The following is a 23172-nucleotide window of genomic DNA, read 5'->3' as shown; positions in this document are numbered from 1 at the left end:
TTCTTGATCAGCATTAGTGATAATAACTGAGTTACCTAATACATTTTTCTGTACTGCGCAACTTTGAATGTTTGAACAGGTTTTAACAAAACACTGCAATTTAGAAGTCACTAATAGAGCAAGCTGTGGGAGATAGCTGTGTGCAAAATATAAATTTAGTATAAACAGACTGTCTATGTACTTTGGAAATGACTGGAGAAGCAAAAGAATTTGATGAAAAAAAACCTCTCTGTAAAGTTCCCAGAATGTCCTCTTGTCAGCTTATTTCATTCTCCTGTTTTTTTTACCTCATTGTAGACAGTTCACAGCCAGCAAAATGATTACATTTTTTCAAACATAAGATAACAAAGAGTTTGTACATATGTATATATTGTATTGTATGTTGTATGTATTTTGCATATATTGAATACATAATTTTATTTCACTGGTTAAGTTCTGTGCAAAGTATCCTGCCTTAGGTCTAAGTAGTACAAGTGATCAGAAAATCTGATGTCTCAGTAGGCTCCAAATGCACCTACTAAGGTGTTAAATCTCCTGAAAATTTTTACACAGAGTAATAAATCCAGTTCCTAATCTTCTTTCTCAGTCATTTTAAGTAGAGTGAGGTCATTAGGTCTCCCTGTAAGATACTAAAGCTCTGAGCATTAATTCCATACCTGGCTGTCTCCCTTTAAAATATTTTCATATGTCCTGTAAAATTAAGCTTGTAATCTTAATACTTTCTTGTTGGCTATCCTTAGATGTCTGCAAGCAGTTATATTGTAGTGTAACAACAGTTGTCAATGTTTCGTTTGGTCCATTCAATTTTGTTAATGCTGGGACTGTAAATGTAGTTTTGTTTTGTTTTTTAAGTCTCAACAAACTATCTTAATTTATTTAATTGTGGACCAATAACATTAGTGATGGCATTCTAGTGCTAACTTTTGTGATTTTGTGTTGTGGTGTACCATATTTCAGAAAAACTACAGCTTGTGAGATATATTTAGAAACTTCCATACTAAATGCAGTTGTGTTTCCTGTTTCCTATATGGAACTTATGAAACTGAACTTGTATTACTTCATCATGTTGTTAAAGAAGTGTAGGTAATGCCAGACATTTCCAACTCCTCATTTTCAGGAAGTGGGTAGAATGTGATTAGAGCTGTCTGGACAACCAGTTTTGGTCTTAGGTAATTTCTCTATTTTCAGATTGTTTTTTTTTTTTTTTTTTTTGTGCCAGATAACCATATAAATTAAAATATATATATATATATTTGTTGATATGTAAAATTAGTATGATTGGTAATTCCCAATATCTCATTGGAAGATACTGGCATTTTGAAATAGAATGTTTCTCAAATAGCAGCCGCAAGTGTTCTCACTATCAGTAAGTTATAAATCAATAAGAAATTGGAAGGGAAATTCCTTGGGTACATTTCTGTCAGGTTTATGTCTAGGTGACTTGTCCTTGTTTCAGATTGCTAGTCAACTGGAAATTTAGGAAGGTTTCTATCTTTGCAGTCTGGGGGTTAGTGCTCCTAGCATTTAGATGGTCCTTTATCCAAACCACCATGGTTTGGTTTGGAGGCATACACTCTGTTGTTTTTGTTGAATGATTTTACAGTGAATCTTCAAGTGTTTAGTTTTGTTTGTCCTTTCCTCTTATGGCAGAATACTCTTGATTAAATTTTCTTTGTCTCTGCTGTTCATCATCAGAAGGTGTTAAGTAAGGATAATTTGGTGAAATCATACAGTATTTCTGTTTTATGATTTCCCTTTCTCCAATTTGTTCTAGATCTCATTGATGCATTCAAACCAGAGTATGTTGCTCCCTTAGTTCTTTGGCTTTGCCATGAGACCTGTATGGAGAATGGCAGTCTCTTTGAGGTAATTTTTCATTTTCCTTTTTTTACTTTTTTGACTCCTCATTCCTCCTACCTACCATCTTGCTGGCTGAAAGTTAGTCTTTTGCTTGTGCAGTCATAACCTCATTGCTGAAACTGAATTGTCAAGTAAGATGATACATGCTGAACACTGACAGAACAATAAGTTGTGCTGTTTATGATATGTATGTCAATAGCAACCTTGTCAAATTCTGGAGAGTGCCCACATTATTCCTGATTGCTTGCTGAAATTCTTATTGTAACCTTGTATGTTTAAAAAGATTGTAAAGCAGCCACTTCACAACAAAGTTTGTATGTTTATGAATCATACAAACATACAAGTGAATTGGCAGGAAGGATGAATTAGTTATGGGTTGCATTGTAAGTACTGTCATCAAACCGCTAGCTCTTAAACTGAATGGAAACTGTTTTCTTACTCTTTAAACTTTATGTTGCTTACATTCCATTGTTTAAACTGTTAGATGCAATTAATGGTAGTTTAGAAATTTTTATTATGTTCGGTTTGTTCTGAGGAATAATTCTGTTTCCTTATATTATGGAAAATTTGTAGTGATGTGATAAGCTGATGATTTTTTTTTTGTTGTTATTTTTTCTTTTTGCAGGTGGGAGCAGGATGGATTGGGAAATGTAAGTACTTTCTGTTGCAAGATTGTAATGAAAAGTTTTGATTTGGCAACACATGTGTACAAACTTTTGCAGTAAGTCCTGCTTTAAACGATTTTATTTTTTATTAGCATTCTGAGGGAATTGCTTATTTTAAGTAGAAGTTAAAAATTACATGATACATGGGAGAATACATGGTAATTTAAGAAAGTGTTCTGAAATACATTGAGCTGATTAGTGATAATTAGATATCTACCTAAATAACATATAACTCTTGGTTATTTGTGATCCAATGAATCTGTATCTTTCCAGAAATGATTTCGCATTAGCCATTAATATTTTATCTCAAATTGGAGTATTAAAATATGGCTGCAGGGACTGTTATTGGCTATTGGTATTAACATTTTTCACATATAGCAGGTGACTTCTGCAGCCCATTGTTGGCTTTAATAAAATTTAAGATCACTGCTATTACATTTCTAAATATTAATGAAAACCGGTGAGTCTTTTTATTCCAGGTTTAAGTTATACTGTAAAGTTAGACTAAAGTGTCCTCTCTTGAAAGTAGTAGTCTAGAGGAAGAATACTTCAAAGAAACTAAATGGTTTTTTGCTTTGTACCATGACAACCAGCTTTGGCTCTCTTATCAATGTCTCCCATTACCATTCTTCTAATTAGTGCGCTGGGAGAGATCCTTGGGTGCTATTGTTAGAGTAAAGGATCAGCCAATGACTCCTGAGGCAGTGAGAGATAAGTGGGAGAAGGTCTGCGACTTCAATAATGCCAGCAAACCAAGAAGTATCCAAGGTAAAGGAAATTCTGATAATCTCGATAGGTAAAGCAAGCAGGCCTTGAATTGAATACTTTTTTTTTTTTACATGCATCTACTAAGACTTCAAATACACTACAAAACTGATTAATTCTCTTGTAAATGTGTAATATTAACCACTTACTGTTTCAGTGTAGTAAGATCTTTTAAAGGAGGCTTTTGTGTTCTTGTTTGTATAATTGAGACAGTTTTCTATGTATGTGATGTTTACTGCCATTTTATGTATTACAGTCAGATTAAAGGTAATGTATTATTTGATTGGACACAAATACAGGTAGTAAGCAGTATAATGAAACAGTCACACATTCTTTTCAGTTCTGGAATCTTTGCTTCTGGTAGACTTTTCCATACCAAAAAGCTGTCTGGTTGGTATAAGCGGTGGTATAAACAGTGAAGAAGTTTGTCACATTGACTCCAGTTCCTGAACAGCGTCAGCCCCTTTACCAGTGTCTTCCAATGCTTAGTGTCCTTTCTGCTATCTTCCTCATTTTCCTTCCTGCTGTTGTCTCTGTTTTATCCGAAAATGATTGATCTTTTTCATTACCATACTTGCTTTGCTTTCAAATTTCAAATTGTGTCTTTGTTGTCTTATCTGTCTGTGTAAATTTGATTTGGATGGTTTATTTTTTATTCTCAAGATGTTACCTTTATCTTTTGCTAATATGAGTTAAATTGTGACTGCTTAATTATTATGCCTGTGTTTATTTAGGCCAAGAACTGAGTATTTGTTAAATTAGGAAATGCCACTGTGCACATGTTTTGGAGAGAAGGGAAAAGGGCATCCTCTGTACAATGTCTGTTAAATGTTGGAGATACGTAAATTGCTGGAAAGCTCAGTAGATGTTTAAACTGTTGGTTTTGAAGTCTGCTAGAGGTTTTAACAAACTATAGGGATGTGCAACAAAACTAGAACGACAGAATTTGTCATTTCCCTCATGTATTGGTGGAGGAATATAAGTCATACAGTGGTTCTCTGTCACTGTACTGTTTTCACTGTTACCCCACTGCAGATATCCCATTTCCAAGTGTATGTGAGGTTTATAAATGTTAGCTCTCCTGCTATGGAATGGTGCTCTTGAAAATGTCATTTCAGCTGTAAAGCACTGATCTGTTCTCCAACTTGCCCGATGTACTTCATTAATTTTATTATTTTCAAGCCAAAAAAAGTTGAGAAGCATTTTTCTTAAAACCAATTTAAGAAAAAAGATTGAATTCTATTTTTTTTTTTTTTACTTTATGCACCATTTCAGTTTCTTGGCTTAACTTTTTCTCTTGGTATATAAAATGTATCAAGCAAAAAAAATTTGTATGTAAGAGAACATTATTTTCATAGGGCTTGTGCTACTTTAAAGTATAGGAAATGGTTAATTGTCACTTGATTTGACAGTTGATGGCTGCTTCAATAGGTTTTGAAGTTTCTGAGTTATCATAGTAACTGATTGTGCAGTGTAGTCTTTGGCACCAACTCCTCTCCTTACCCTTTAAAGGTGAAACAGTTGGTGTGAGTGACTATGCCTGTCATTTCACCTTGCTTTTGATGCCTCAAGTGCCTGTGATCTCTATAGACTATAGATCTCTATAGACTTCGCTAAGCTTTAAAGGTTTTGTCCTTAATGTACCTGGAGAAGCTCTCACAGTTCCTCTGCATTCCCACTCAGTTACAGGTATTGTCCTGTTAACTAGCAAAAGATACCGATTACTTGCATAATCACTGCAGGATGCCTTTTTAATGCAGGTAATATACCTGAGAAACAGGTATATTTTTATTTTTTATTTTTTCCTTTAACAAGCTGCATGAGAATTTAACTGTTGGGAAGACAAAGAAATGGAAGAATCAGTTTTCTGATTCTTCCACATTCTCTTTACCAATATTGAATTGTGACTATATATATAACCCAAAATGAAAATATCACTGCATCTGAGGCAGCAGTGAACATGTCAGAGCTTTTTCCTGACTTGTAGGATGATCCTACATCATTAATGATTAAACTGAAGTCATATTTATAGCTTTTTTTACCAATTCAGAGCAAGGTCACAAGTCATTCAAGAAAATAAGCACAGTCCATGGAGTTGGGGCATAGAATTAAGTTACAATGACTTTCCACTTTCCTTTATGTCAGACAGTCCACTGTAACCAGCTTTGTGTAACGCTCTTAGGCAGAAATAGCTGCAAAATAACGTGGCTTGGCTTAGCTTGTGCTAGAAAATTATTGATCAGACTCATTTGTAGCTGGCCCTTAGAGGTCTGGGACTCCTGTGCGTAAGCAGAAACCTGTATTAGATATGATACAGAAACTTCTGAAGGTGTGGTCCCCTGTAGTAGATAACAGTTGCACATTAGTGCATTGGCTCTTTCTGCTAGTGCTGGTCAGTTTCTTTCTGTTGTGAAGAGGTAAAGATTAAACTCTGCTGTGAGACAGGTGAAAGATAATTTGTCTTGCAGATTGTGTGGTGTGTACAGTATAGTGAGTGCAGTATTGTGTGTTGCACAAATTAGTTTTACTTGCGTTTTGTTTGTTTTTTTTTTTTAGGAAAATGATGAATTTTGTATGTTGTATTCTCTGCCACTCTTCTGAGGCAATTTTTTTTTTCTCTCATTGCCCCAGTTTTTACCACCATTGTGAAAAGATGAGCCATTTTAGCTAAATCTAGCATCTTGGAGGTCTGTAGTATGCTCTTATATTTACATGTGGTTTTTAATTTCTTATAGGCTGTCTAGGTGCTTGAGTATTCTCACCAGCTGACACATTTAAAAGGCTGTTCTCTAGTACAGAGAAAATTAATCTAGAACACATAGAATCTGCAATTCCTTTTCCCTATTTTACTTGAGTCTCAAAATGAATGCTCATCAGGACAGTCTGAAGATTACTGAAAAGTCAAGTTTGTACTTGTGTAAGAACCTTACTTATCAGTGCATTTGTTATCTTCCATTTCTGGCCAGCTATTAGCTCATAACAGTGTACCTAATCACAACCTTTGTACTTCTTATTGCAGAAGTCTAATGTGTAGGTGTAACTCTACCTCGCAGAAAGGACTGATATCTGATCAACTACTAGAATTTCACTGTAAATCTCATGCTGTAGGTACTAGTCTAGCATGTTCCACCAGGCAACAGAATTCCAGTGAACACTGAAATGAATTAATATGTTGAGTCACTTCAATTTCATGCTAGCAGTCTCTGGAAGACAAAAGTAATATAGAGAGGTTTTTGACTGGAAAGGTTCTATGTTGTAGAATCATTAAGATTGGATAAGACCACTAAGATCATCTACTCCAACTGTCAACACATCACCACCACCCACTAAACCATGTTCCCCAGTGCCACACCTACACATTTACTGAACACCTCCAGGGATGGTGACTCCACTGTTTCATTGGGCAACCTGTTCCAAGGTCTTATGAATTTTTCTAAGAATTTTTTTTCTTAATATTCAATCCGAACATCTCCTGATGCAACTTAAGGCCATTACCTCTCATTATATGGCTAGCTACCTGGAAAATGTGACTGACTTCCACCTCACTACAGATTCCTTTCAGGTAGTTGCCATGGCCACAGAGCCATGAAGGCTTTTCTGAGACTTCTCTTCCCCAGATTAAACAATCCCAGCTCCCTCAGCCATTCTTCATAAGACTTTTTCTCCTAACCCTTCACCAGCTTTACTACCTTCAAACATGCTTCAGGGCCTGGATACTTTTCTTATAGTAAGAGGCCCAAAACTGAACACAGTATTAAAGGTGCACTCACCAGCACTGAGTGCAGAGGGATGATTACCTCCTTACTCCTGCTGACTGCACTATTTCTGGTACAAGCCAAGATCCCATTGATCGTCTTTGCCACCTGAGGAAACAGCTGGCATATGTTCAACTGGCTGTCAACTAACACTCCCATCCTTCTCTTCCATGTATCTTTCCAGCCACTCTGCATATGTCAGGTTATTGTGACTAAAGTCCAGGACCTGACACGTGGTCCTGCTGAACTTCATCCATTGACCTCAGTCTGTCAATCCAGCCTGTACGGATCCCTCTGTTGGACCTTCCAACCCTTAGACAAATCAGCACTTCCACCCAACTTGGTGTCTGTGAATCTAGTGAGTACACTCAATCCCCTCATCCAGATCATCAATAAAGCTACTAAACAGGGATGGCTCTAGTACTGACTCCTGATGCACATCCCTTGTGTCTGGTCACCAGCTGATTTACCTCCATTCACCACCACTCTCTGGGCCCAGACCTCCAGCTGGTTTTTTATCCAGCAAAGGCTATGCTTGTCCAAGCCATGGACTTCTCCAGGAGAACACGCAGAGTCAAACGCTTTACTACAGACTCTATATTCACAGCCTTTCCCTCATCCACCAGGTGGGTCACTCGATCATAGAAGGAAACTGGGTTGGTCAAGCAGAACCTGACTTTCATGAACCCATGCTGGCAAGGCTTGATCCCGTGATTGTTCCACACATGCTGTGTGATTGCATTCAGAATGATATGCTTCATATTGTAGTAATTGTGGGAGAAATGTCAGTTAGCCATACTGAGTTATGAGGGATCAAGAGAAGCATGTTGTTCTTGATACTACAACTTTACCAGAGCTGAATTCCATGCATTATCTTTCTTGTAATCTTGACGTTAGCCAAGGCTCAATCTGAAGGGTTTTTTTATTGTTGTTTTGTTTTTTTTTTGTTTGTGTAATCATTCAGGAAAGAAATCAGCCACCAGGAGATGTGATCTGTTACGTTTATGGCAAATATTAGAATACAAACAGTACTAACTTTCAGGTGCTTACTTTTGAGACAGTTGAAAAATAATTCCTAATATCTTCTGAGTACTGTTGTTCAGGGAATTAAAAACAAAGTATTTGGTGTTGGTGGTATTTTAGACACCAGGTCTTGTAGCTGCTTACTCAGAGCAGACCTGATCGAGCAAGTTGTCCTGGTCTTCTCTGAAATAATTTTTGCAGAGGCTCATATTGCACTGTGTTTGGGTTTGTGATGAAAACGGGTGATAACACACCAATATTCTAGTGTTTAGTTCTGTTCTGGCACAGAGACTTTTCTGCTTCTCATGCTACCCTACAGGTGAGGGGCCGCAGGTGCATGAAAAGCTGGGAGGAACAGAACCAGGACAGCTGACCTAAACTGGCTAAAGGGATGTCATACTTAGCAATAGAAGATGGAGGTGGAGAACAGTGGGTGGGTGGGAAGAGCAGGGCTGATGTCTGAAGTGATGGTGTTTTCCATTTCACACAATGACCCCTGCTTTTCTGAAAATGGCTATATATCTGCTTGCTGATGGGAGATAATGAATACATTTCTTGTTTCACTTTGCTTGCATAAACAGCCTTTGCTCTACCTCATAACCTGTTCTTATCTCAACACATGAGCTCTCCTTTTCTTCTGAGAAAGGGAGTGAACAAAGTAGCTGCATGTTGCTCAGCTGCTCTCTGAGATTAAAACCACTACGTGTGTAGACAACATTTACCATCAACTATTATATAAATATCTGTAGAAAACAGCACTGCAGTCAATTTGCAGGTGTGTACTTGTGTTTAAAAATGAATTGAGAAGCTGTATCTTATTTGCTGGATGTTTGTTGTGTCTATAATCAGAGTATCTCATTTATGTCTGATTTCAAATGTGTTGTTTTTTTTTTTAATTCCTTTCTCTAGAATCTATAAGTGTATTGAATGATGCATTAAGTCACATAGAGTCACAAGGGAGTATATCTATGAATTCCACAAATTCTAGATCAGTGGTCTCTTCAGCAGTTGACACGGTGAGTACCTCTGTCTATCAGACATGCTTAAACCTAGCTGAAAACCTTGGGCATAAACACTTGTTTTGTTAGTGATGAGCTTCTATTCTAGCTTACTGTCTGCAGAACAGAAGATGTGAAGGAGCAGAATAAGAAACTTTAGTGGACTCCACTCTTCATTTTTCTTATCACTGATGGGAAAAATTAAGGCTAAATAGATTGAATAATATAGAATCCAAACGCTTGTAAATTCTGTAAGCCTTTTTGAGTAGGTATGATTCAGATAAGAATCACCAAATATCCCAAGTTGGAAGAGACCTGCAAGGATCATTGAGTAGAACTGCTGGCCCACATGGGATAATCCAGAATTAAAACACTGTGTCTGTGCGTATTGTCTGAACACTTAAACTCTAGCAGCGTGGGGGGGGCTATGACCATTGACTGCCCTCGGGAGCGTGTTCCATGCCCAGCAGCCTCTGGTGTAGTAGCTTTTCCTAACACCCAACCAGACAATCCTCTGATGCAGCTCTGTGCTGTTCTCTCACGTTCTGTCATGGTCACCAGACAGCAGAGATTGGTGCCTGCCACTCCACTCCCTGTAAGGAAGCTGGAGGCAGAGGATATGCACTAAGCAATGCATTTTTATTTCATCTCCTTTTTAAAATATAGCTAATTTTTCCTCTTTTCAATTTTATTAGTACTAACTATTTCATTGACTGTGTTTTAAGAAAAAGCTCTTGCATGCTGCTGGGCAAGTTACAACATAAACTACTTGCAGTAAGATAGTTATTGTAGGGTTGCTTGAACTGCAACAAAAATAATAATGTGTTAAAGTATCTGTTGCTCATACTTCACCTTTACACAGAACTGTGCTTTTGAGAAAACACTCCAATGTGGAATTTTCTTGATATGAGAATTATAGAAAGAGTGCAAGTGCATTGCTAAGTATTATGAAGTTTTATTTTACACTGATTTCTGATTTTCAGACAAGTCTTGTTGGCCGGGAGTTGACTACTAAGGTGTATAAATATACTCACTTGGAGCCTATTCTATATGCTCTTGGTGTGGGAATGTCAACTAAGGATCCAGATCACCTGAAATTTCTCTTTGAAGGAAGTGAGGAGTTCTGCTGTTTACCTACCTTTGGAGTTATTCCAGCTCAGACTTCAATGTTTGATGGTGTTCCTTCTATTCCGGGACTAGATACGGATCTTGCAAAGGTATAAAAGAGCTAAGTACCTAATTTTGTTTGTCCTTATTGTAACTATAAATTAACGTTTGTAATACTAGTAGGTTCTGTCTATTTTAGAAAACTCAGTGGCTTGTATTTGCTCATCATAAGAAATTACTAATTTACTTCACTTATGTGAACTGAATCTTCATAAGATTGTACCAAAAAAAGCTTAAATATCATTTTGAAAATACTTTCGTTTGGACATGAAGCTGGGGATAAAAAAAAAAAAAAAAAACAACCATAAAACAAAACACCACACAATTAATCACATTCTAAAATATTGATTTCCTTGCCATTAATGACTGGGAGGAATGAGGAGCAATGGAGTAAAGAGCATATTTTTATTGTAGCATTGCCTCTCTCTACATAGATGCTGCATGGTGAGCAGTACCTGGAACTGTATAAACCATTACCAACCTCAGGTCAGTGCTTTTGTGTTGCTGATTTGCTTGTCATCCTGTCAACTTTTCTTATAGTCATGTTAAAAGTAGAGAGAGGGAAGCTGTATTTCGATTTCTTCTTCTTCTTCTTTTTAATATTATTGCAAGAAGTGGGGGAGAAAAAAGGCAAACTGTTGCACTGTTGAAGGAAATAAGAAACTTCATTTTATAGCTCTCGAGTTATGTTTCTATGATATACACGGAAAACTCATGCCTAATGTTTGAAATAGTAAAAGCTGGTTTTTACTTCATTTTTGTTTTATTTATTTATTTATTTATTTATGCTTAGCCTGAAAAAAGTGAGCTAATTATTAAGAAAATTCAGTACATGCAGGTCTTGAAACAAAACCTTATGATTAAAAAATGTGTATATGTTCTTATTCTCGTACAGGTGAATTAACATCAGTTTCAACTATTGCTGATCTACTGGACAAAGGTTCTGGAGCAGTCTTGCTTATAGATGGTGAGAAATTTCATAATTTTCTTTGGAGCTGTAGTAAAATTTCATAGGCTCTGTATTTAATTATTTGTAGCAGTAACTGCCAGACTTTCTGTAATAAAATCTTATTTTAACCTTCTTACATGTTATTGAGAGCTGAGAAATGAGCTAATTACTGATAGCTGTGTAGATAATGTTACTGTTAAGCAGTTAAGGTATTGAAATTAATAATGCTGGTTTTTTGGAAAAAGATTTCTGAGGTTTGCTTTCTGTCTTGTGCAAGGGGAATAATGCACTGTGCAAACTGAACAAAATTCTTTATTAATAAAAGTTAGTCCTGTCTGAAGGCAGCCATTTTAGATTCTGCTGCCCTTCAACAACAGAACATGTGTTACCAAAACTCTGCTTCCTTTTGTATCTAAGTTAAGGTATCAGAACATTTCTAGGAGTTGCTGAGTGGTTGTTTTCTGAATTTTGAAATCTTTAGGTATGATATACCATGATACCTTGGGGGATTAGGTTGCAGGAACAGATTAATAATCGGTGACTCTCTAATCACTCTTAAGTTTTTTTTTCCCAGTCTACTGATAAAATTTTATAAAAGCGTTTCTGTCCTTCTGTTCCTCCTTATTGTGTTTTGTTACTTTATCAGCCTAACTTGGAATCATAGAATGGCTTAGGATGGAAGGGACCTTAAAGCCTGTCCAGTTCCAAGCCCCTGCTGTGGGCAGGGTTGTCACTCACCAGATCAAACAGCCCAGGCCCCATCCAACCTGGCCTCAAGTTCTTTCTGTGAGCAGAATGGTGGTGGCATTTAAATTCCTTCCAGAAATGAAAGTGAGCATTACTGTCAATATGGTAAATTTCAGTCTAAAATGTGAGGGAGCGGAGTATGCATGAACTGGAAACAGGAACCTGTGTTTTAATGATCCAGTGTGAGATGTTTAGCTTCAGGAATGAGTGACCTTAAAGTAAAAGTTGCTCAGGAGCTCTTTTAATGCACCAATCAATGTAGACTGGTATTACATTATTGTGTGAGTTGCTAGCTTGCTTTATATACTAGGGATTCTTAATCGCTTTTAATAACTCATATTTTATAGCTCAAAACTATCCTGTTATATGAATTGCTAATGCTGTGCGAAATGCTGAAATAAATACTAATTGCAGCACTGCATTTTTAACACCTTAAATGTCATCAGCATTTTGATAGCTCATTTTTAAATTTTAGTGCTTCCATATAGATAAAATTCAAGATAATATTCAAAACAGCTGATCAGTTTTCACTAGTCAAGAAGAGATTCACAATAATGCAGTATGAAAGTGTAACCACTGTCTTTTCCTTAACTTGTTAAAGTGAGCTTTGGCATATTTAAATCTCCATAGATGCCAATTATAAGAAAAAAATGTGCAGTATACATCCATTCTCTTTTCTTGTTTTTCAGTGAATACCTATTGTGGAAAGGATCTAGTGTGCTATAACCAGTTCTCTTTATTTTTTGTTGGAGCTGGAGGATTTGGTGGAAAACGAACATCAGAAAAGGCCAAGGTAAGTTAAAGCACATTAGTATTAAAAAAAATAGTAACCATTCTGTCATTCTCAAGAAAATAGTTGCTAGTTCAACTAGGAAGGATATGCTAGCATTTGAGTAATACAAAATAGACTAGCTCAGTTGGAAGATAGCTCAGAGATTGCATCCAGCTGCTTGACCACTGCAGGGCTAACCAGAAGTTGAAGCATATTATTCAGTCATTATCCAAATGCCTCTTGAACACTGGCAGGCATGGGGCACTGGCTGCCTCTCTGGGAAGTCTGTTCTGGTATTAGACCACCCTTCCAGCGAAATGAGGGCAGTAGGAACCTGTGAAAAAGGTACTCCTGGGGACATGGACAGTTGGTGCATATGTTCTTGCAATCAGAAAGCAAAGTGAATCTTAGCATGCTACTGGTTAGATATTCCTACAATAAAATATTTGAAATTACAAATACAAAGTATCCTAATTGAATACAGGATGGAAATTCTCTGGAAAATGTTTAGAATCAGAGCTGAGTTGTGTTGCTATTTTAGTAACTAAGCAAAAGAGCAAAAAATAGAACTTTTGGGAACCGGTATTTTCATATTATGTACCACTCTAAACTTGTGAGGAGCTCTCTCTTTCTCTCCAGCCATCTAATTCTGTTATATATTAGTGGCTAGTATTACATGAAGATTTTGTTGTATCATTACTAAGGATACCATTTAGTGTTGAGAGTATTTACAATAACTTGCAGTCATCTGTGGACTTGGCGTTAGAAAATAATGTCTTTATATTGACATTAATATGAAATGTATAAGATGGACAGGAGGCTCCTAAATTGGATGCATATTAAATCTTTTAGAAAAGGGTCTGTAGAAGTTGGTAGTCTAGCTGGCTGTAACCTGAAGTAGCTAAATTTGATCCAACTATCCATTCTATCAAACTGCCCTTCTGCTGCCATCTGGCACATGGGAACAACAGGAACAGAATATTGGTTCAACCTCTACTGCAGTACCACCAACATACACCTCTAATGTCATGGGCCAACATAATAAAATAGAAGGCATAACTTTTAGAGCAGCCTTCATGTTTGCTTACCGTCAACCACACGCAATAAACAGAATGAAAAAAAAATGTATGTTTCTTTACAAAAGCTAACCTTGAAAGTTTTTCTTCTCAATTTACTTTTGATCTGAGCAATTTTTGAAAGCCTCTGAGATCTGAACAAAAAGCAGTAAAGTGGCTTTTATTTGTAAAAATAGATTTTGGGAGCTTTACCTGTCATGCATAACATTAAGATCATAATTTTTGGCTACTCTTGTTTTAGTATGAGCAGCAAGGTCAGTGACAAGAAGGAAGTTGACATTCTAGAGACTTTGCCTGGAGGCCTGATGCTGAGCTGTTGGAATTATGCCATATAGATGCATAACAGTCTTTTTTTGTATGTGTGATTTTAATTCTGCACCAACTCTCCTGTAATGACCACACTTTCATTTCTGCCTCAAGCTTATAATGTCAATTTGGAATCCATAATGCCATGTTTCATCAGTATATCATTGCAATATATTCTTTTCCTCCACTTCAGAACTTATTTTTATTTCTGTTTGGGAGCGCTGAGGCAGTTGAGGGGGCTATTTTTATTTAAAAATAATTGATATCTAGTGGCAGTATTCTGTGTATGTATACAGAGAGTGCTAATGTTTCATTTAGTATTTTTTTACATGTTAATTTTGTGCTAGCAGTTGATCACATTTTAATGTTTCAATACATAGCTTTGGTGAAAATCTTAGCTTGCTAAAATGTTGAGAAGTGTTGGGTTTGAACTTGAAGTTTCTGCAAGAAAACTCTAGGTGTAGCTCTTCATAAATCTGTGTGTCCACATGAAAGAGATTTGGAAAACGTAAGAACAGGGAAGCTCTGACAGAATCTTGTTTCTGTGAACTAGAACCTTGAGGAACTGCAGTAATAAGTCAATTCAACATGGGCTATTGTAAGCCCAGCATTTTCACTAATTGATGATATCTACTTTTTGTACATTTGTAATACAGCAGGGGATGTTCTTTAGGAGTTTTGTTTTGTTTTAATTTTTTTTATCTAAACCTTAATCAGTCATAGAGAATTTTTGTAACTTTATAAATCAAACCTTATGAATCAACTTTACCAGTATGCTGGTAAAGTTCCTATCATCAAAACTGAGAAAAAAAAAAAAAAGGCTGCAGGTTGCTTAGAATGCTGTGTGATTTCATATGCGGCATGTGTTTGTAAAGACAGAAGGAAAAGACTATTGAAAGACTGGAAGTGATATAGTTTGTAAGAGAGGGAATAAATTTTTTGGTATCCTATTGAGGTTTGAATATAATTTTAAAAGCTTTACTTTTATATCGACATTCCAAATACCCATGTTGCATGAGAAAACTTGTTCTGTGGGAAATTCTTATTTGATCTTTTTGAATAGTTTGGAAGAAATATAATCAAATTGATTAGCCTCATGTTACTTAGGCAAATCTGGTGCCTTACGTTCATTGTCTTTGCAAAGATGAGTTTAAAAACTTATTTTTCTAATGTTAATATTTTTCTCTTACTTGTCTTTGAAGAAAGGTTGGAAGAAACCCTAAAAGCTTTGTAAATGCTATTTTGTCTGTACATTTTTAACTGTAATTCTGATAAAGATTTCTTGTGGTGAAATATTGATGCAACAACTTTTGCTTTAGGTAACAGTGAATCCACCCAAGAGACCTCCAGATGCTGTACTTTCTGATGTCACAACATCTGATCAGGTAGAGTGGTACATGCTCAAGATGTAAAAATGTTTATTTTACTTGAAGAAACTAGTCTTGCACGGTATTAATTGTTCCAGTTTTCTGTTATACTTCAAGTATTTAAATATCCTTGTACTCCATGTATAATTTGAAGGTAAAATTTTTGCTACATTAAGTTACAATAGTATATTCAATGTTCTAAAACATTCTTCTCACAAAATTGTTGCTGTGTGGTAGTGATCCTGTGATGCAGAAATTTCGAAACTTTGCTACTGCAAAATAGGTTTTCGGCAATAAATGAGGTGGCACAGAGTAGCCATCACTCTGCTTTTGTTTCGTGATCTGCTATGACAGGCAAATATACAATGATAATTCATCTCACATTAGATCTTGCAGGAGCCAAAGGCAATGAATTTTCAGCATTACAAGGCTTATCTGTCAAATTATTCAGTAGCATCTGTGTTCAAGCGATGATACCAATGTATAGGATGGAGAATATGCAGATCACAGGAACTATATGGGGTAAAAGTAAAGGCTTTTAAGTGTTTGACAACGTGGGGAACTGTAATCAAAATTTTACATTTCTGTGTCTGTGAAATGACATGTAACTGCCTAAAATCCTTGTAAACAGAATCTGGCATGCAAATTGCATTAGCATTTCTGGAGTTTATTTCTTCTCTGTTTAAATGCCTTAGGTGTTGGCAAAAATGACCATTGCCATTCAGCCATCAAAACAGTTTATGTTTGAGGAGACAGAGTCAGTTTGTCAACATGAGCCATATTAGCTTCCGAAGATTGTTGTGACATTCAGCAGGCTGTTTTTGTGTCACTACAGTTTTTTTAAGAAAAACACAGTTTTGTTCCCTTTCACTTCTCACAGTCTCATCATGTAGCAAACAGCCTGATAACTGGAGCACTGTGCATCTTTTAAAAATGTTTAGTGACTCCTTTCTTTCACTGAAATCATTGACTCTGGTTGTAGAAGCTACGTTTAATTTTAAATTAACTGCTTGCTGTTACCTATGTGTTGGCATTTCCCTAGCTTCGCTGTACACTGTACACTGCAGCTGTATGTGCACTCTATGGAAACAAAAGACTGCAGAAAACTCTGAGTAAAGTCACAGTGCGAGAGGAAGAGTACTTTTTTGACAGGCTGAGGGATTTGGGTTTGTTCAGCCTGGAGAAGAGAAGGTTGCGGGGCGACCTCATTGCAGCCTTTCAATATCTGAAGGGAACTTACTCCCAGGAGGGGAGTAAACTCTTCATAAGGGCTGATAATAGCAGGACACGGGGAAATGGTTTTAAGTTAAAAGAGGGAAGATTTAGGTTGGATGTTAGGGGGAAGTTTTTTACTAGGAGGGTGGTTAGGTCCTGGAACAGGCTGCCCAGGGATGTTGTTGATGCCCCGTCCTTGGAGGTGTTCAAGACCAGGTTGGACGAGGCTCTGGGCAACCTGATCTAGTAAAGGTGTATGTTTGATGGCCCTGCTAGGCAGGGGGGTTGGAACTACATGATCCTTGAGGTCCCCTCCAACCCAGGTCATTCTGTGATTCTGTGATTCTGTGATTTTAATGTTTCCAGACAGGGTAAAGTGCTTTTTAGGGAAGAGGATACTGGGAACATAGGTACAACAGCTGTTTTTAGCCCTTCACTGTATATGCTGCACAATGGAGGGTACAACTATAGTTCCTTGAAATATGATTGTTTCTTATATCAGTGTCTACTGACAGAACAAACCGATCCCTTTGGTTAGTGGTATCAAAGACTAATTTGATAATATAGTAGGGCACTATAATAAGTCTTTACTCTTCTAAAATTTGTTCCTGTTCCAGAGAAGTTATTTAAACATCAGCCAGTGCTTTTTAATGAGTGACCTGAAGTACCACGCTGTGAGCCACTGGAAGATGAAAAGTAGTCAAGTATCTGAGCTTCTAAGGCTGTTAAAGGACTAAAAATTGCATCCTGCTGAAGTACATAAATTTTTTTTTCTGTAAAGAGCTAGTGCCATTTTTCCAATGTTGCAGAGATATGTTTGTGCTATGGAATTTTCTAACTTGTTCTCTGTAACCAGAGCCATGCTTTACAGGGCATACTGCCATAAATCTTTTGAGTAAAAATAGAACTTCTGACAGAAGATCACGATGTCTAAAGAATGCTTAACTATTAGCCATTTAACAAGAAATGATTCGTACAATTTCAGCCCATTAGGGAAAGTACAACACAATTGCAGATCTTCAGTATCACCAAACTACTCCGTTTTTTGACAGCTTTCAAACCAGAAACTTATGCTAGTAAATCAAATTTTGGTAAATGATTTCTTGTGCAATTTAGATGCAGTTAAGTCTTGCACACTTGCATCTCTGGAGAGGTATCACCACCTTCCCAAATGTGTTGACTTCTTTGGAATTCTCTAGTGGTTGGCAACCCTGCACATAGCAGGGAGGTTGAAACTAGATGATCATTGTGGTCCTTTTCAACCCAGGCCATTCTATGATTCTGCAAATTCATTTTTTTGATGACAAACACAAAAGAAGCTGTAGTGTGTACTTGAGGTTCACGGTGTCCAAGTGATGCAGGCCACTTTTGAGGAAGGAAAAAAGTATAGGGTCTTGTGTTTTTGGGGGGCTTTCAGTTTTTCTTTTGTTTTTCTTGTCTGGGAAAAAGCCACAGTATTCAAATATTGTACAGTATGATCAGTTTCTTCTGTTATCTAACTGCTAGTTAGAACTGTTATCTGATTTCAGATATCAAAATGAATTTCAGCATTTGCAGTCTTTTCACAGACTTAAGTACACAGGATCCCATAAAATGAAGTTTTTCAAGAAACAGTTTTTGTTTTACTATTCCGTGTTCCTTCCCACTTTGTTGACGAGAAAAATGGAAGATGCAAGAAGTTTGCTGAACCTCCAGATTTCTGTTAATGTCAACTTAGTTCAGTAAAATGTCTAGTATTTAAGAAATATTTATCACTGAAAAATTACCTTTTCTTGTGTCAGTATCCTGTAATTCACTGGCATTCTCCCATTTTGAGTTTTGAATCTTGAGTATTTGTTGTTACTTGAATTGAGAGAAACAGGCAAGGCAAAGATGCAGATAAGACTGTTTAGATGGATTTTGAAGTGTCTTCAATCTCCCATTGTTCTGGAACAAACTGTATGTAGAGGCAATTGTGCATCATGTGGTTTGTCACACAAATTATACTCCCGGTGCTGCTTCTCCATGAAACTTAGCTGTTCAAGCACATGATGCATCTAGTGTGGGTCTAAAAATATTGGCCATCCTTTTGGGTAGATCTGTCTTCAAGAATTTTTGAAATTCATTGTTAGAGCTAGTGAAACTGAGACTGATGATGATGTACAGCTTTTTGATATCCTGTCATCTATGAGTTGATCTTGTTTGGAAAATTTTGGTAAGGTTTTAAGTGTTGCGAGATTAAAAAGAAAGTAAATAAAGCTTGCTTTGAGTGTAGTCCTAATATCCTGTGAATGCGGTACTTCATGATGCAGTTTTTAAATGTCAAATGTTACACTGGAGAGCCAGAATTGGTTTGTGTTGCTGACAATTATGACCTTTTCTGCTGTCTTATTGTTTTCTGTATGCAAGGTAAAGATGTTTATAAATGCATGAGGCATTTTAATTCCACAGAGTGTGTTTAAAGAAGTGATATACAGTGTCTGGTGGTCTTCAAGACACTGATACAAAGCAGCATAGAAAAGCCAGCTTTAGGAAATATAATGATTTTGTATTTTTTCAGGAATTTTCAGAAAGATTCAGTAAATCCACACTTAAACTAATCTGATTGGATTTAAAACACACAAACTGCATAAAATCATGTGTAGATCAAACATTGACTAACGAGATGTGAATAAATTGCTCCTTTTTAGTCTTTTTTTTTTTTTTCTAAAATGCAAGTCCTTTTCTTCTCAAAGAAGAAAAAGAATTGGTGTGATATTTCAGGTACTGTGGTCATCACCTGTGACTCCCTCTGTCCTGGTTTCAGCTGAGACAGAGCTGACTTTCTTCATATTGTCTGATACGATGCTGTAATTTGGATTTAGGAGAAGAACAGTGTTGGTAAAGCACTGATGTTGCTGCTGAGCAGTACTGCACAGAGACAGGGTTGTTTCCGTTTCTATGCTTCTCATGCTGTCCTGCCAGTAAGATGCTGAGAGAGGACAGACAGCCTAAATGGGCCAAAGGGATATTTCATACTTTATGACAGGTGATAAAACTCTAAAACTGCAGAGAATAGGCAAGGGGAGGAAGCACTGCACAGGGACTGGCTGGGCATCAGTCAGTAGATTGTAAGAAATTGCATTATCCATCACTTGTTTGGCAAATGTCTATATGTCTGGGTGTATACATATAGATACATATAAAAATATATGGAAAAATTATATACATAAAATCATAATTACTATTATTTCTTTCAATGTAAGAGTTTTACTTCATTTTTTTTCTTCCCGTTTCTCTCCTCTATCTGGCTAGGTGGAGGGAGTGAGTGAATGGCAGTGTTTAGCTGCCTGCAGGGTTAAACCACAGCATTCTCCCTTCCTGAGTGACTCTCAGTCTTGCTACTCTATTCCATTTACTGCTGTCCTCTAGCTGTTTGAGTTTTCACTGTCTAATGTTCTGTCAAAACCACACTTCTTCATCCAAGTGGAAACAATCATCAAGACAATGTACAAAATAAGTTTATTGCAAAAGAGTGGATTTAGGAATAAACCTTATTAAAAAGATACCTCGGAGGAATGATGTGTACAGGAAACATTTTCAAGTCTACTGCATTGTTAAAGTGAAATGTATTGTAAAATGTTGTCCACCCATTGTGAGCAGGTTCAGTGCTATAAAACACTGCTTTACACTTAGTATGAAATGTGAAGACCCCTGCAAGCTTCTGTATAATTAGAATGTTGGTACTCACCTGTGGAAAGTAATTATATACAACACATTTCATATTTATTTTCATCTTAAGCCTAAATATTGGTGTATGCTTTTAGAAAACATAGATATAGGTAGAACATTTTTCTGACACTGTGCACAGAAGTTAGTTATTTCCAGCTTTTACCTGTTTCTCAGGAGAGATTTTATTCTTATTTTTAACAGCTTAGAATAAAAACAAAACAAGAAACAAAAACAGAGGGATGGGAATGTTTTGAATTAAGGTTGTTTTTTGAATGAGTGCAATATACTCCTCTGAGAGAGATGATGATAAAATCATGTTCACGTGGATGGGAAAAATATGGTTACAGGACAAATGTTTCTTTATGTCCTGCTCTGTAAAGATTGTGGTATACCACTGCCTGAAAACATGTAAATTTAAATTAACTTCAGAATATAGTGCCAGAGAGCCTCCTGAGAGCCTCAGGTATTTTTTGCTATTTGTAGCATAAATAATTTGTTTCATAATGAAAAGAACAAAGTTCACAGATCTTGAGAGCATGTCTGACAAAATGTGCTTAACAACTAAGGATGATACATGCAGAACAAATGAATGTGAAGCCATTGCAAAGACTTGATAATGTTTTCCTAGTTTATCTAGAGTTTCAGGGTGCAGACACGGTATTCTTCAGATCCTTGACACTGTGTAGTTAGTGAATGTTTACAGTTGAAGTTTATTACATATTATGATGCTGTAACTGATTGATTTTTTGTTGTTGCTTTGTTTTGTTTTCATGTGTGTGTGTGCATGCTTATCCCCATTGGGAAGATCAGATTATACTTTTCTAATTATGATGGTTTTGAAAAATAATTGATGGCTTTAGTTATACTAGAATTCTGTGTGGTAAGATTGTAAAAAAAGAAAAGGTACTGGGATAGCAGTGATTTTGTTTAAACGAGATGATCTTCATTTCCAACAGTTGATTTCCTTCCCTTGTCTATGGATGTCTTACAGAAGTATATAACAATTGCTATTTCATTTGAATTTCTACAAAACAAGATGATTTGAAATGGTTTGTATCTTTTAATTGAGAGCCACCACTAGAAAAAAGGTTTCCTGTATGTTTGCTTTGCTTTTTATAAGTAAGTAACATTCTTTGAAGTCTGTGCTAGAGAAGTGTTGAGTTTATATATTGTCCAGACAACAGAGAAGATGAAATTGCAAGCTTAAAATGGTCTATACTTGTTTTTCTTAGTTAGTCTTCTTATTAAAAAGAACTATATGTGAACCAGGTTTCCACAAAACATATTCAGGCATTGGAAGCTGTTATGAACAACTAATAGGATCTGTAATATTTTATGCATAGACCTTCTTTGGTGGGAAAAATAGTTAATGGAAGGAACAAACAAACACTTTTATTTTTCTATGTGTTGTTGTTTACTGATGGCTCTTTCTCAATATCTATACTTAGACTTTAAGAGATGGTTAAAAAGAAGTTATGGCAAGTGGAAATCTCAAAGTTGAAGTGTAGTTGCCTATTTATTAGTACAGTGCGTTAATTTGATCCCTTGAAGCATCAACACTGATAGTCTACCTGGAAACATTCATTGTTATTAATGTAAGTCAGAGCTCATTGAAATGTAGATGAGATTTGTGGCTGTTTTTTTTTCTTTCTGAGATGGCTGGGCTGCTTGCAGTTGCTTTAATAAGTTGTTCAGTAAAGCATACAAACGTGCATATAAACACACATGCACATACACAAAAGTACTTGAAAGTGTAAGCTCTCGGGCAAAGCTCTATCTGACAAGTTAGAAGGCAAAATATATGAAGAGTTGGCTTGATTTTTTTGTTAGCTTTACCACTGACCTTTATTGCAGTCCACAGGCAAGACTGAAATGTTGGCACAGACCAATTGAATATCGCCTTTCCTTTTGTGATCTGGCAGAACCCCTAAATTGTTAAGAAATTAGACTTGACAGTTTGTGTTATTAATTGGAGAACAATCTAACCATATTATGACTGACTTCAGTCTAATGCCCCTCATCACTTGGCTCTTGTCATCCTCCGAGGATGTATCGCTCTGTTTTCTTTTGTGCTATCACTCAAGATTTCAGGAAATGTTATTGTAGGAGTATAGAAAATAGGGCCAACAAGGCTTTACAGCAATTCTTTTACAATGTGATATGTTCTTCATATAATTTTATATAATTAAGTAATATCCAAGAATGTGGTAAATTTGAAAAAGAGTTTGTTGGCAGACCTAAGGTGACTGCACTTAATTTGAATAGCCTGCTCTGTAACTGTGTTGTTACTCGTTCCAAGCGATGTGTTTTCTGACACTGACCAGGGCCACTTCCAACTGTCAAAGATACAAAGGCCAAGTATTTCCTACACTCATGTGCCAGATTTTTAGTAAAATACATTGATCACATAATAATTGATCACATTGAACTATATTATTTCCTAAATGTTACATTTATTATGTTAATTGTGTAATAATTTTCACCACAATTATTTTGAACGGCATTTGGCCTAAGTATTGTCTCCGAAGTACTGCTTATTACCACCCTAAATAAATGAGTAGTGTATTTTACAAGTTCAGTAAGAAGAAGCTGCATAGATTTAACGAGATTCAACTTGAAATTTGGTCTCTTATGTAAATATAATTTTCCACTACTATAACTGTTATTTAGTATCAATTAACATCGATTGCAATGGCTCCTTTGTGGAAATTTTTTAAAAAAGCCTTTTGACAGCTTTTAATTTATCTTAAAGTAGTGTAATAATTTTGTGCAGTTCACATTTGGCAACTTTTTCTACTTCTAAAGAGTGGTGATTGT

General features: G+C 36.3%; 1 protein-coding gene across 2 annotated transcripts in view; it reads left to right on the top strand.

The window, feature by feature from the left end:
• HSD17B4 (hydroxysteroid 17-beta dehydrogenase 4) overlaps positions 1-23172 on the top strand; it is a 52578-nt gene that overhangs the window by 12631 nt on the left and 16775 nt on the right. For both annotated transcript variants that reach the window (XM_031601398.2, XM_031601397.2), the window contains 9 exons: positions 1775-1866; positions 2486-2510; positions 3165-3293; positions 8978-9084; positions 10050-10283; positions 10668-10719; positions 11129-11200; positions 12619-12722; positions 15403-15468. In XM_031601398.2, coding sequence (XP_031457258.2) covers positions 1775-1866; positions 2486-2510; positions 3165-3293; positions 8978-9084; positions 10050-10283; positions 10668-10719; positions 11129-11200; positions 12619-12722; positions 15403-15468 — 881 coding nt within the window. The remainder of the gene's footprint in view (positions 1-1774; positions 1867-2485; positions 2511-3164; positions 3294-8977; positions 9085-10049; positions 10284-10667; positions 10720-11128; positions 11201-12618; positions 12723-15402; positions 15469-23172) is intronic.

The sequence above is a fragment of the Phasianus colchicus genome, chromosome Z (genome assembly GCF_987193195.1).
Source record: "Phasianus colchicus chromosome Z, bPhaCol1.hap1.1, whole genome shotgun sequence".
Classification (NCBI taxonomy): Eukaryota; Metazoa; Chordata; class Aves; order Galliformes; family Phasianidae; genus Phasianus; species Phasianus colchicus.
This window is presented reverse-complemented; position numbering and strand designations above follow the sequence as displayed.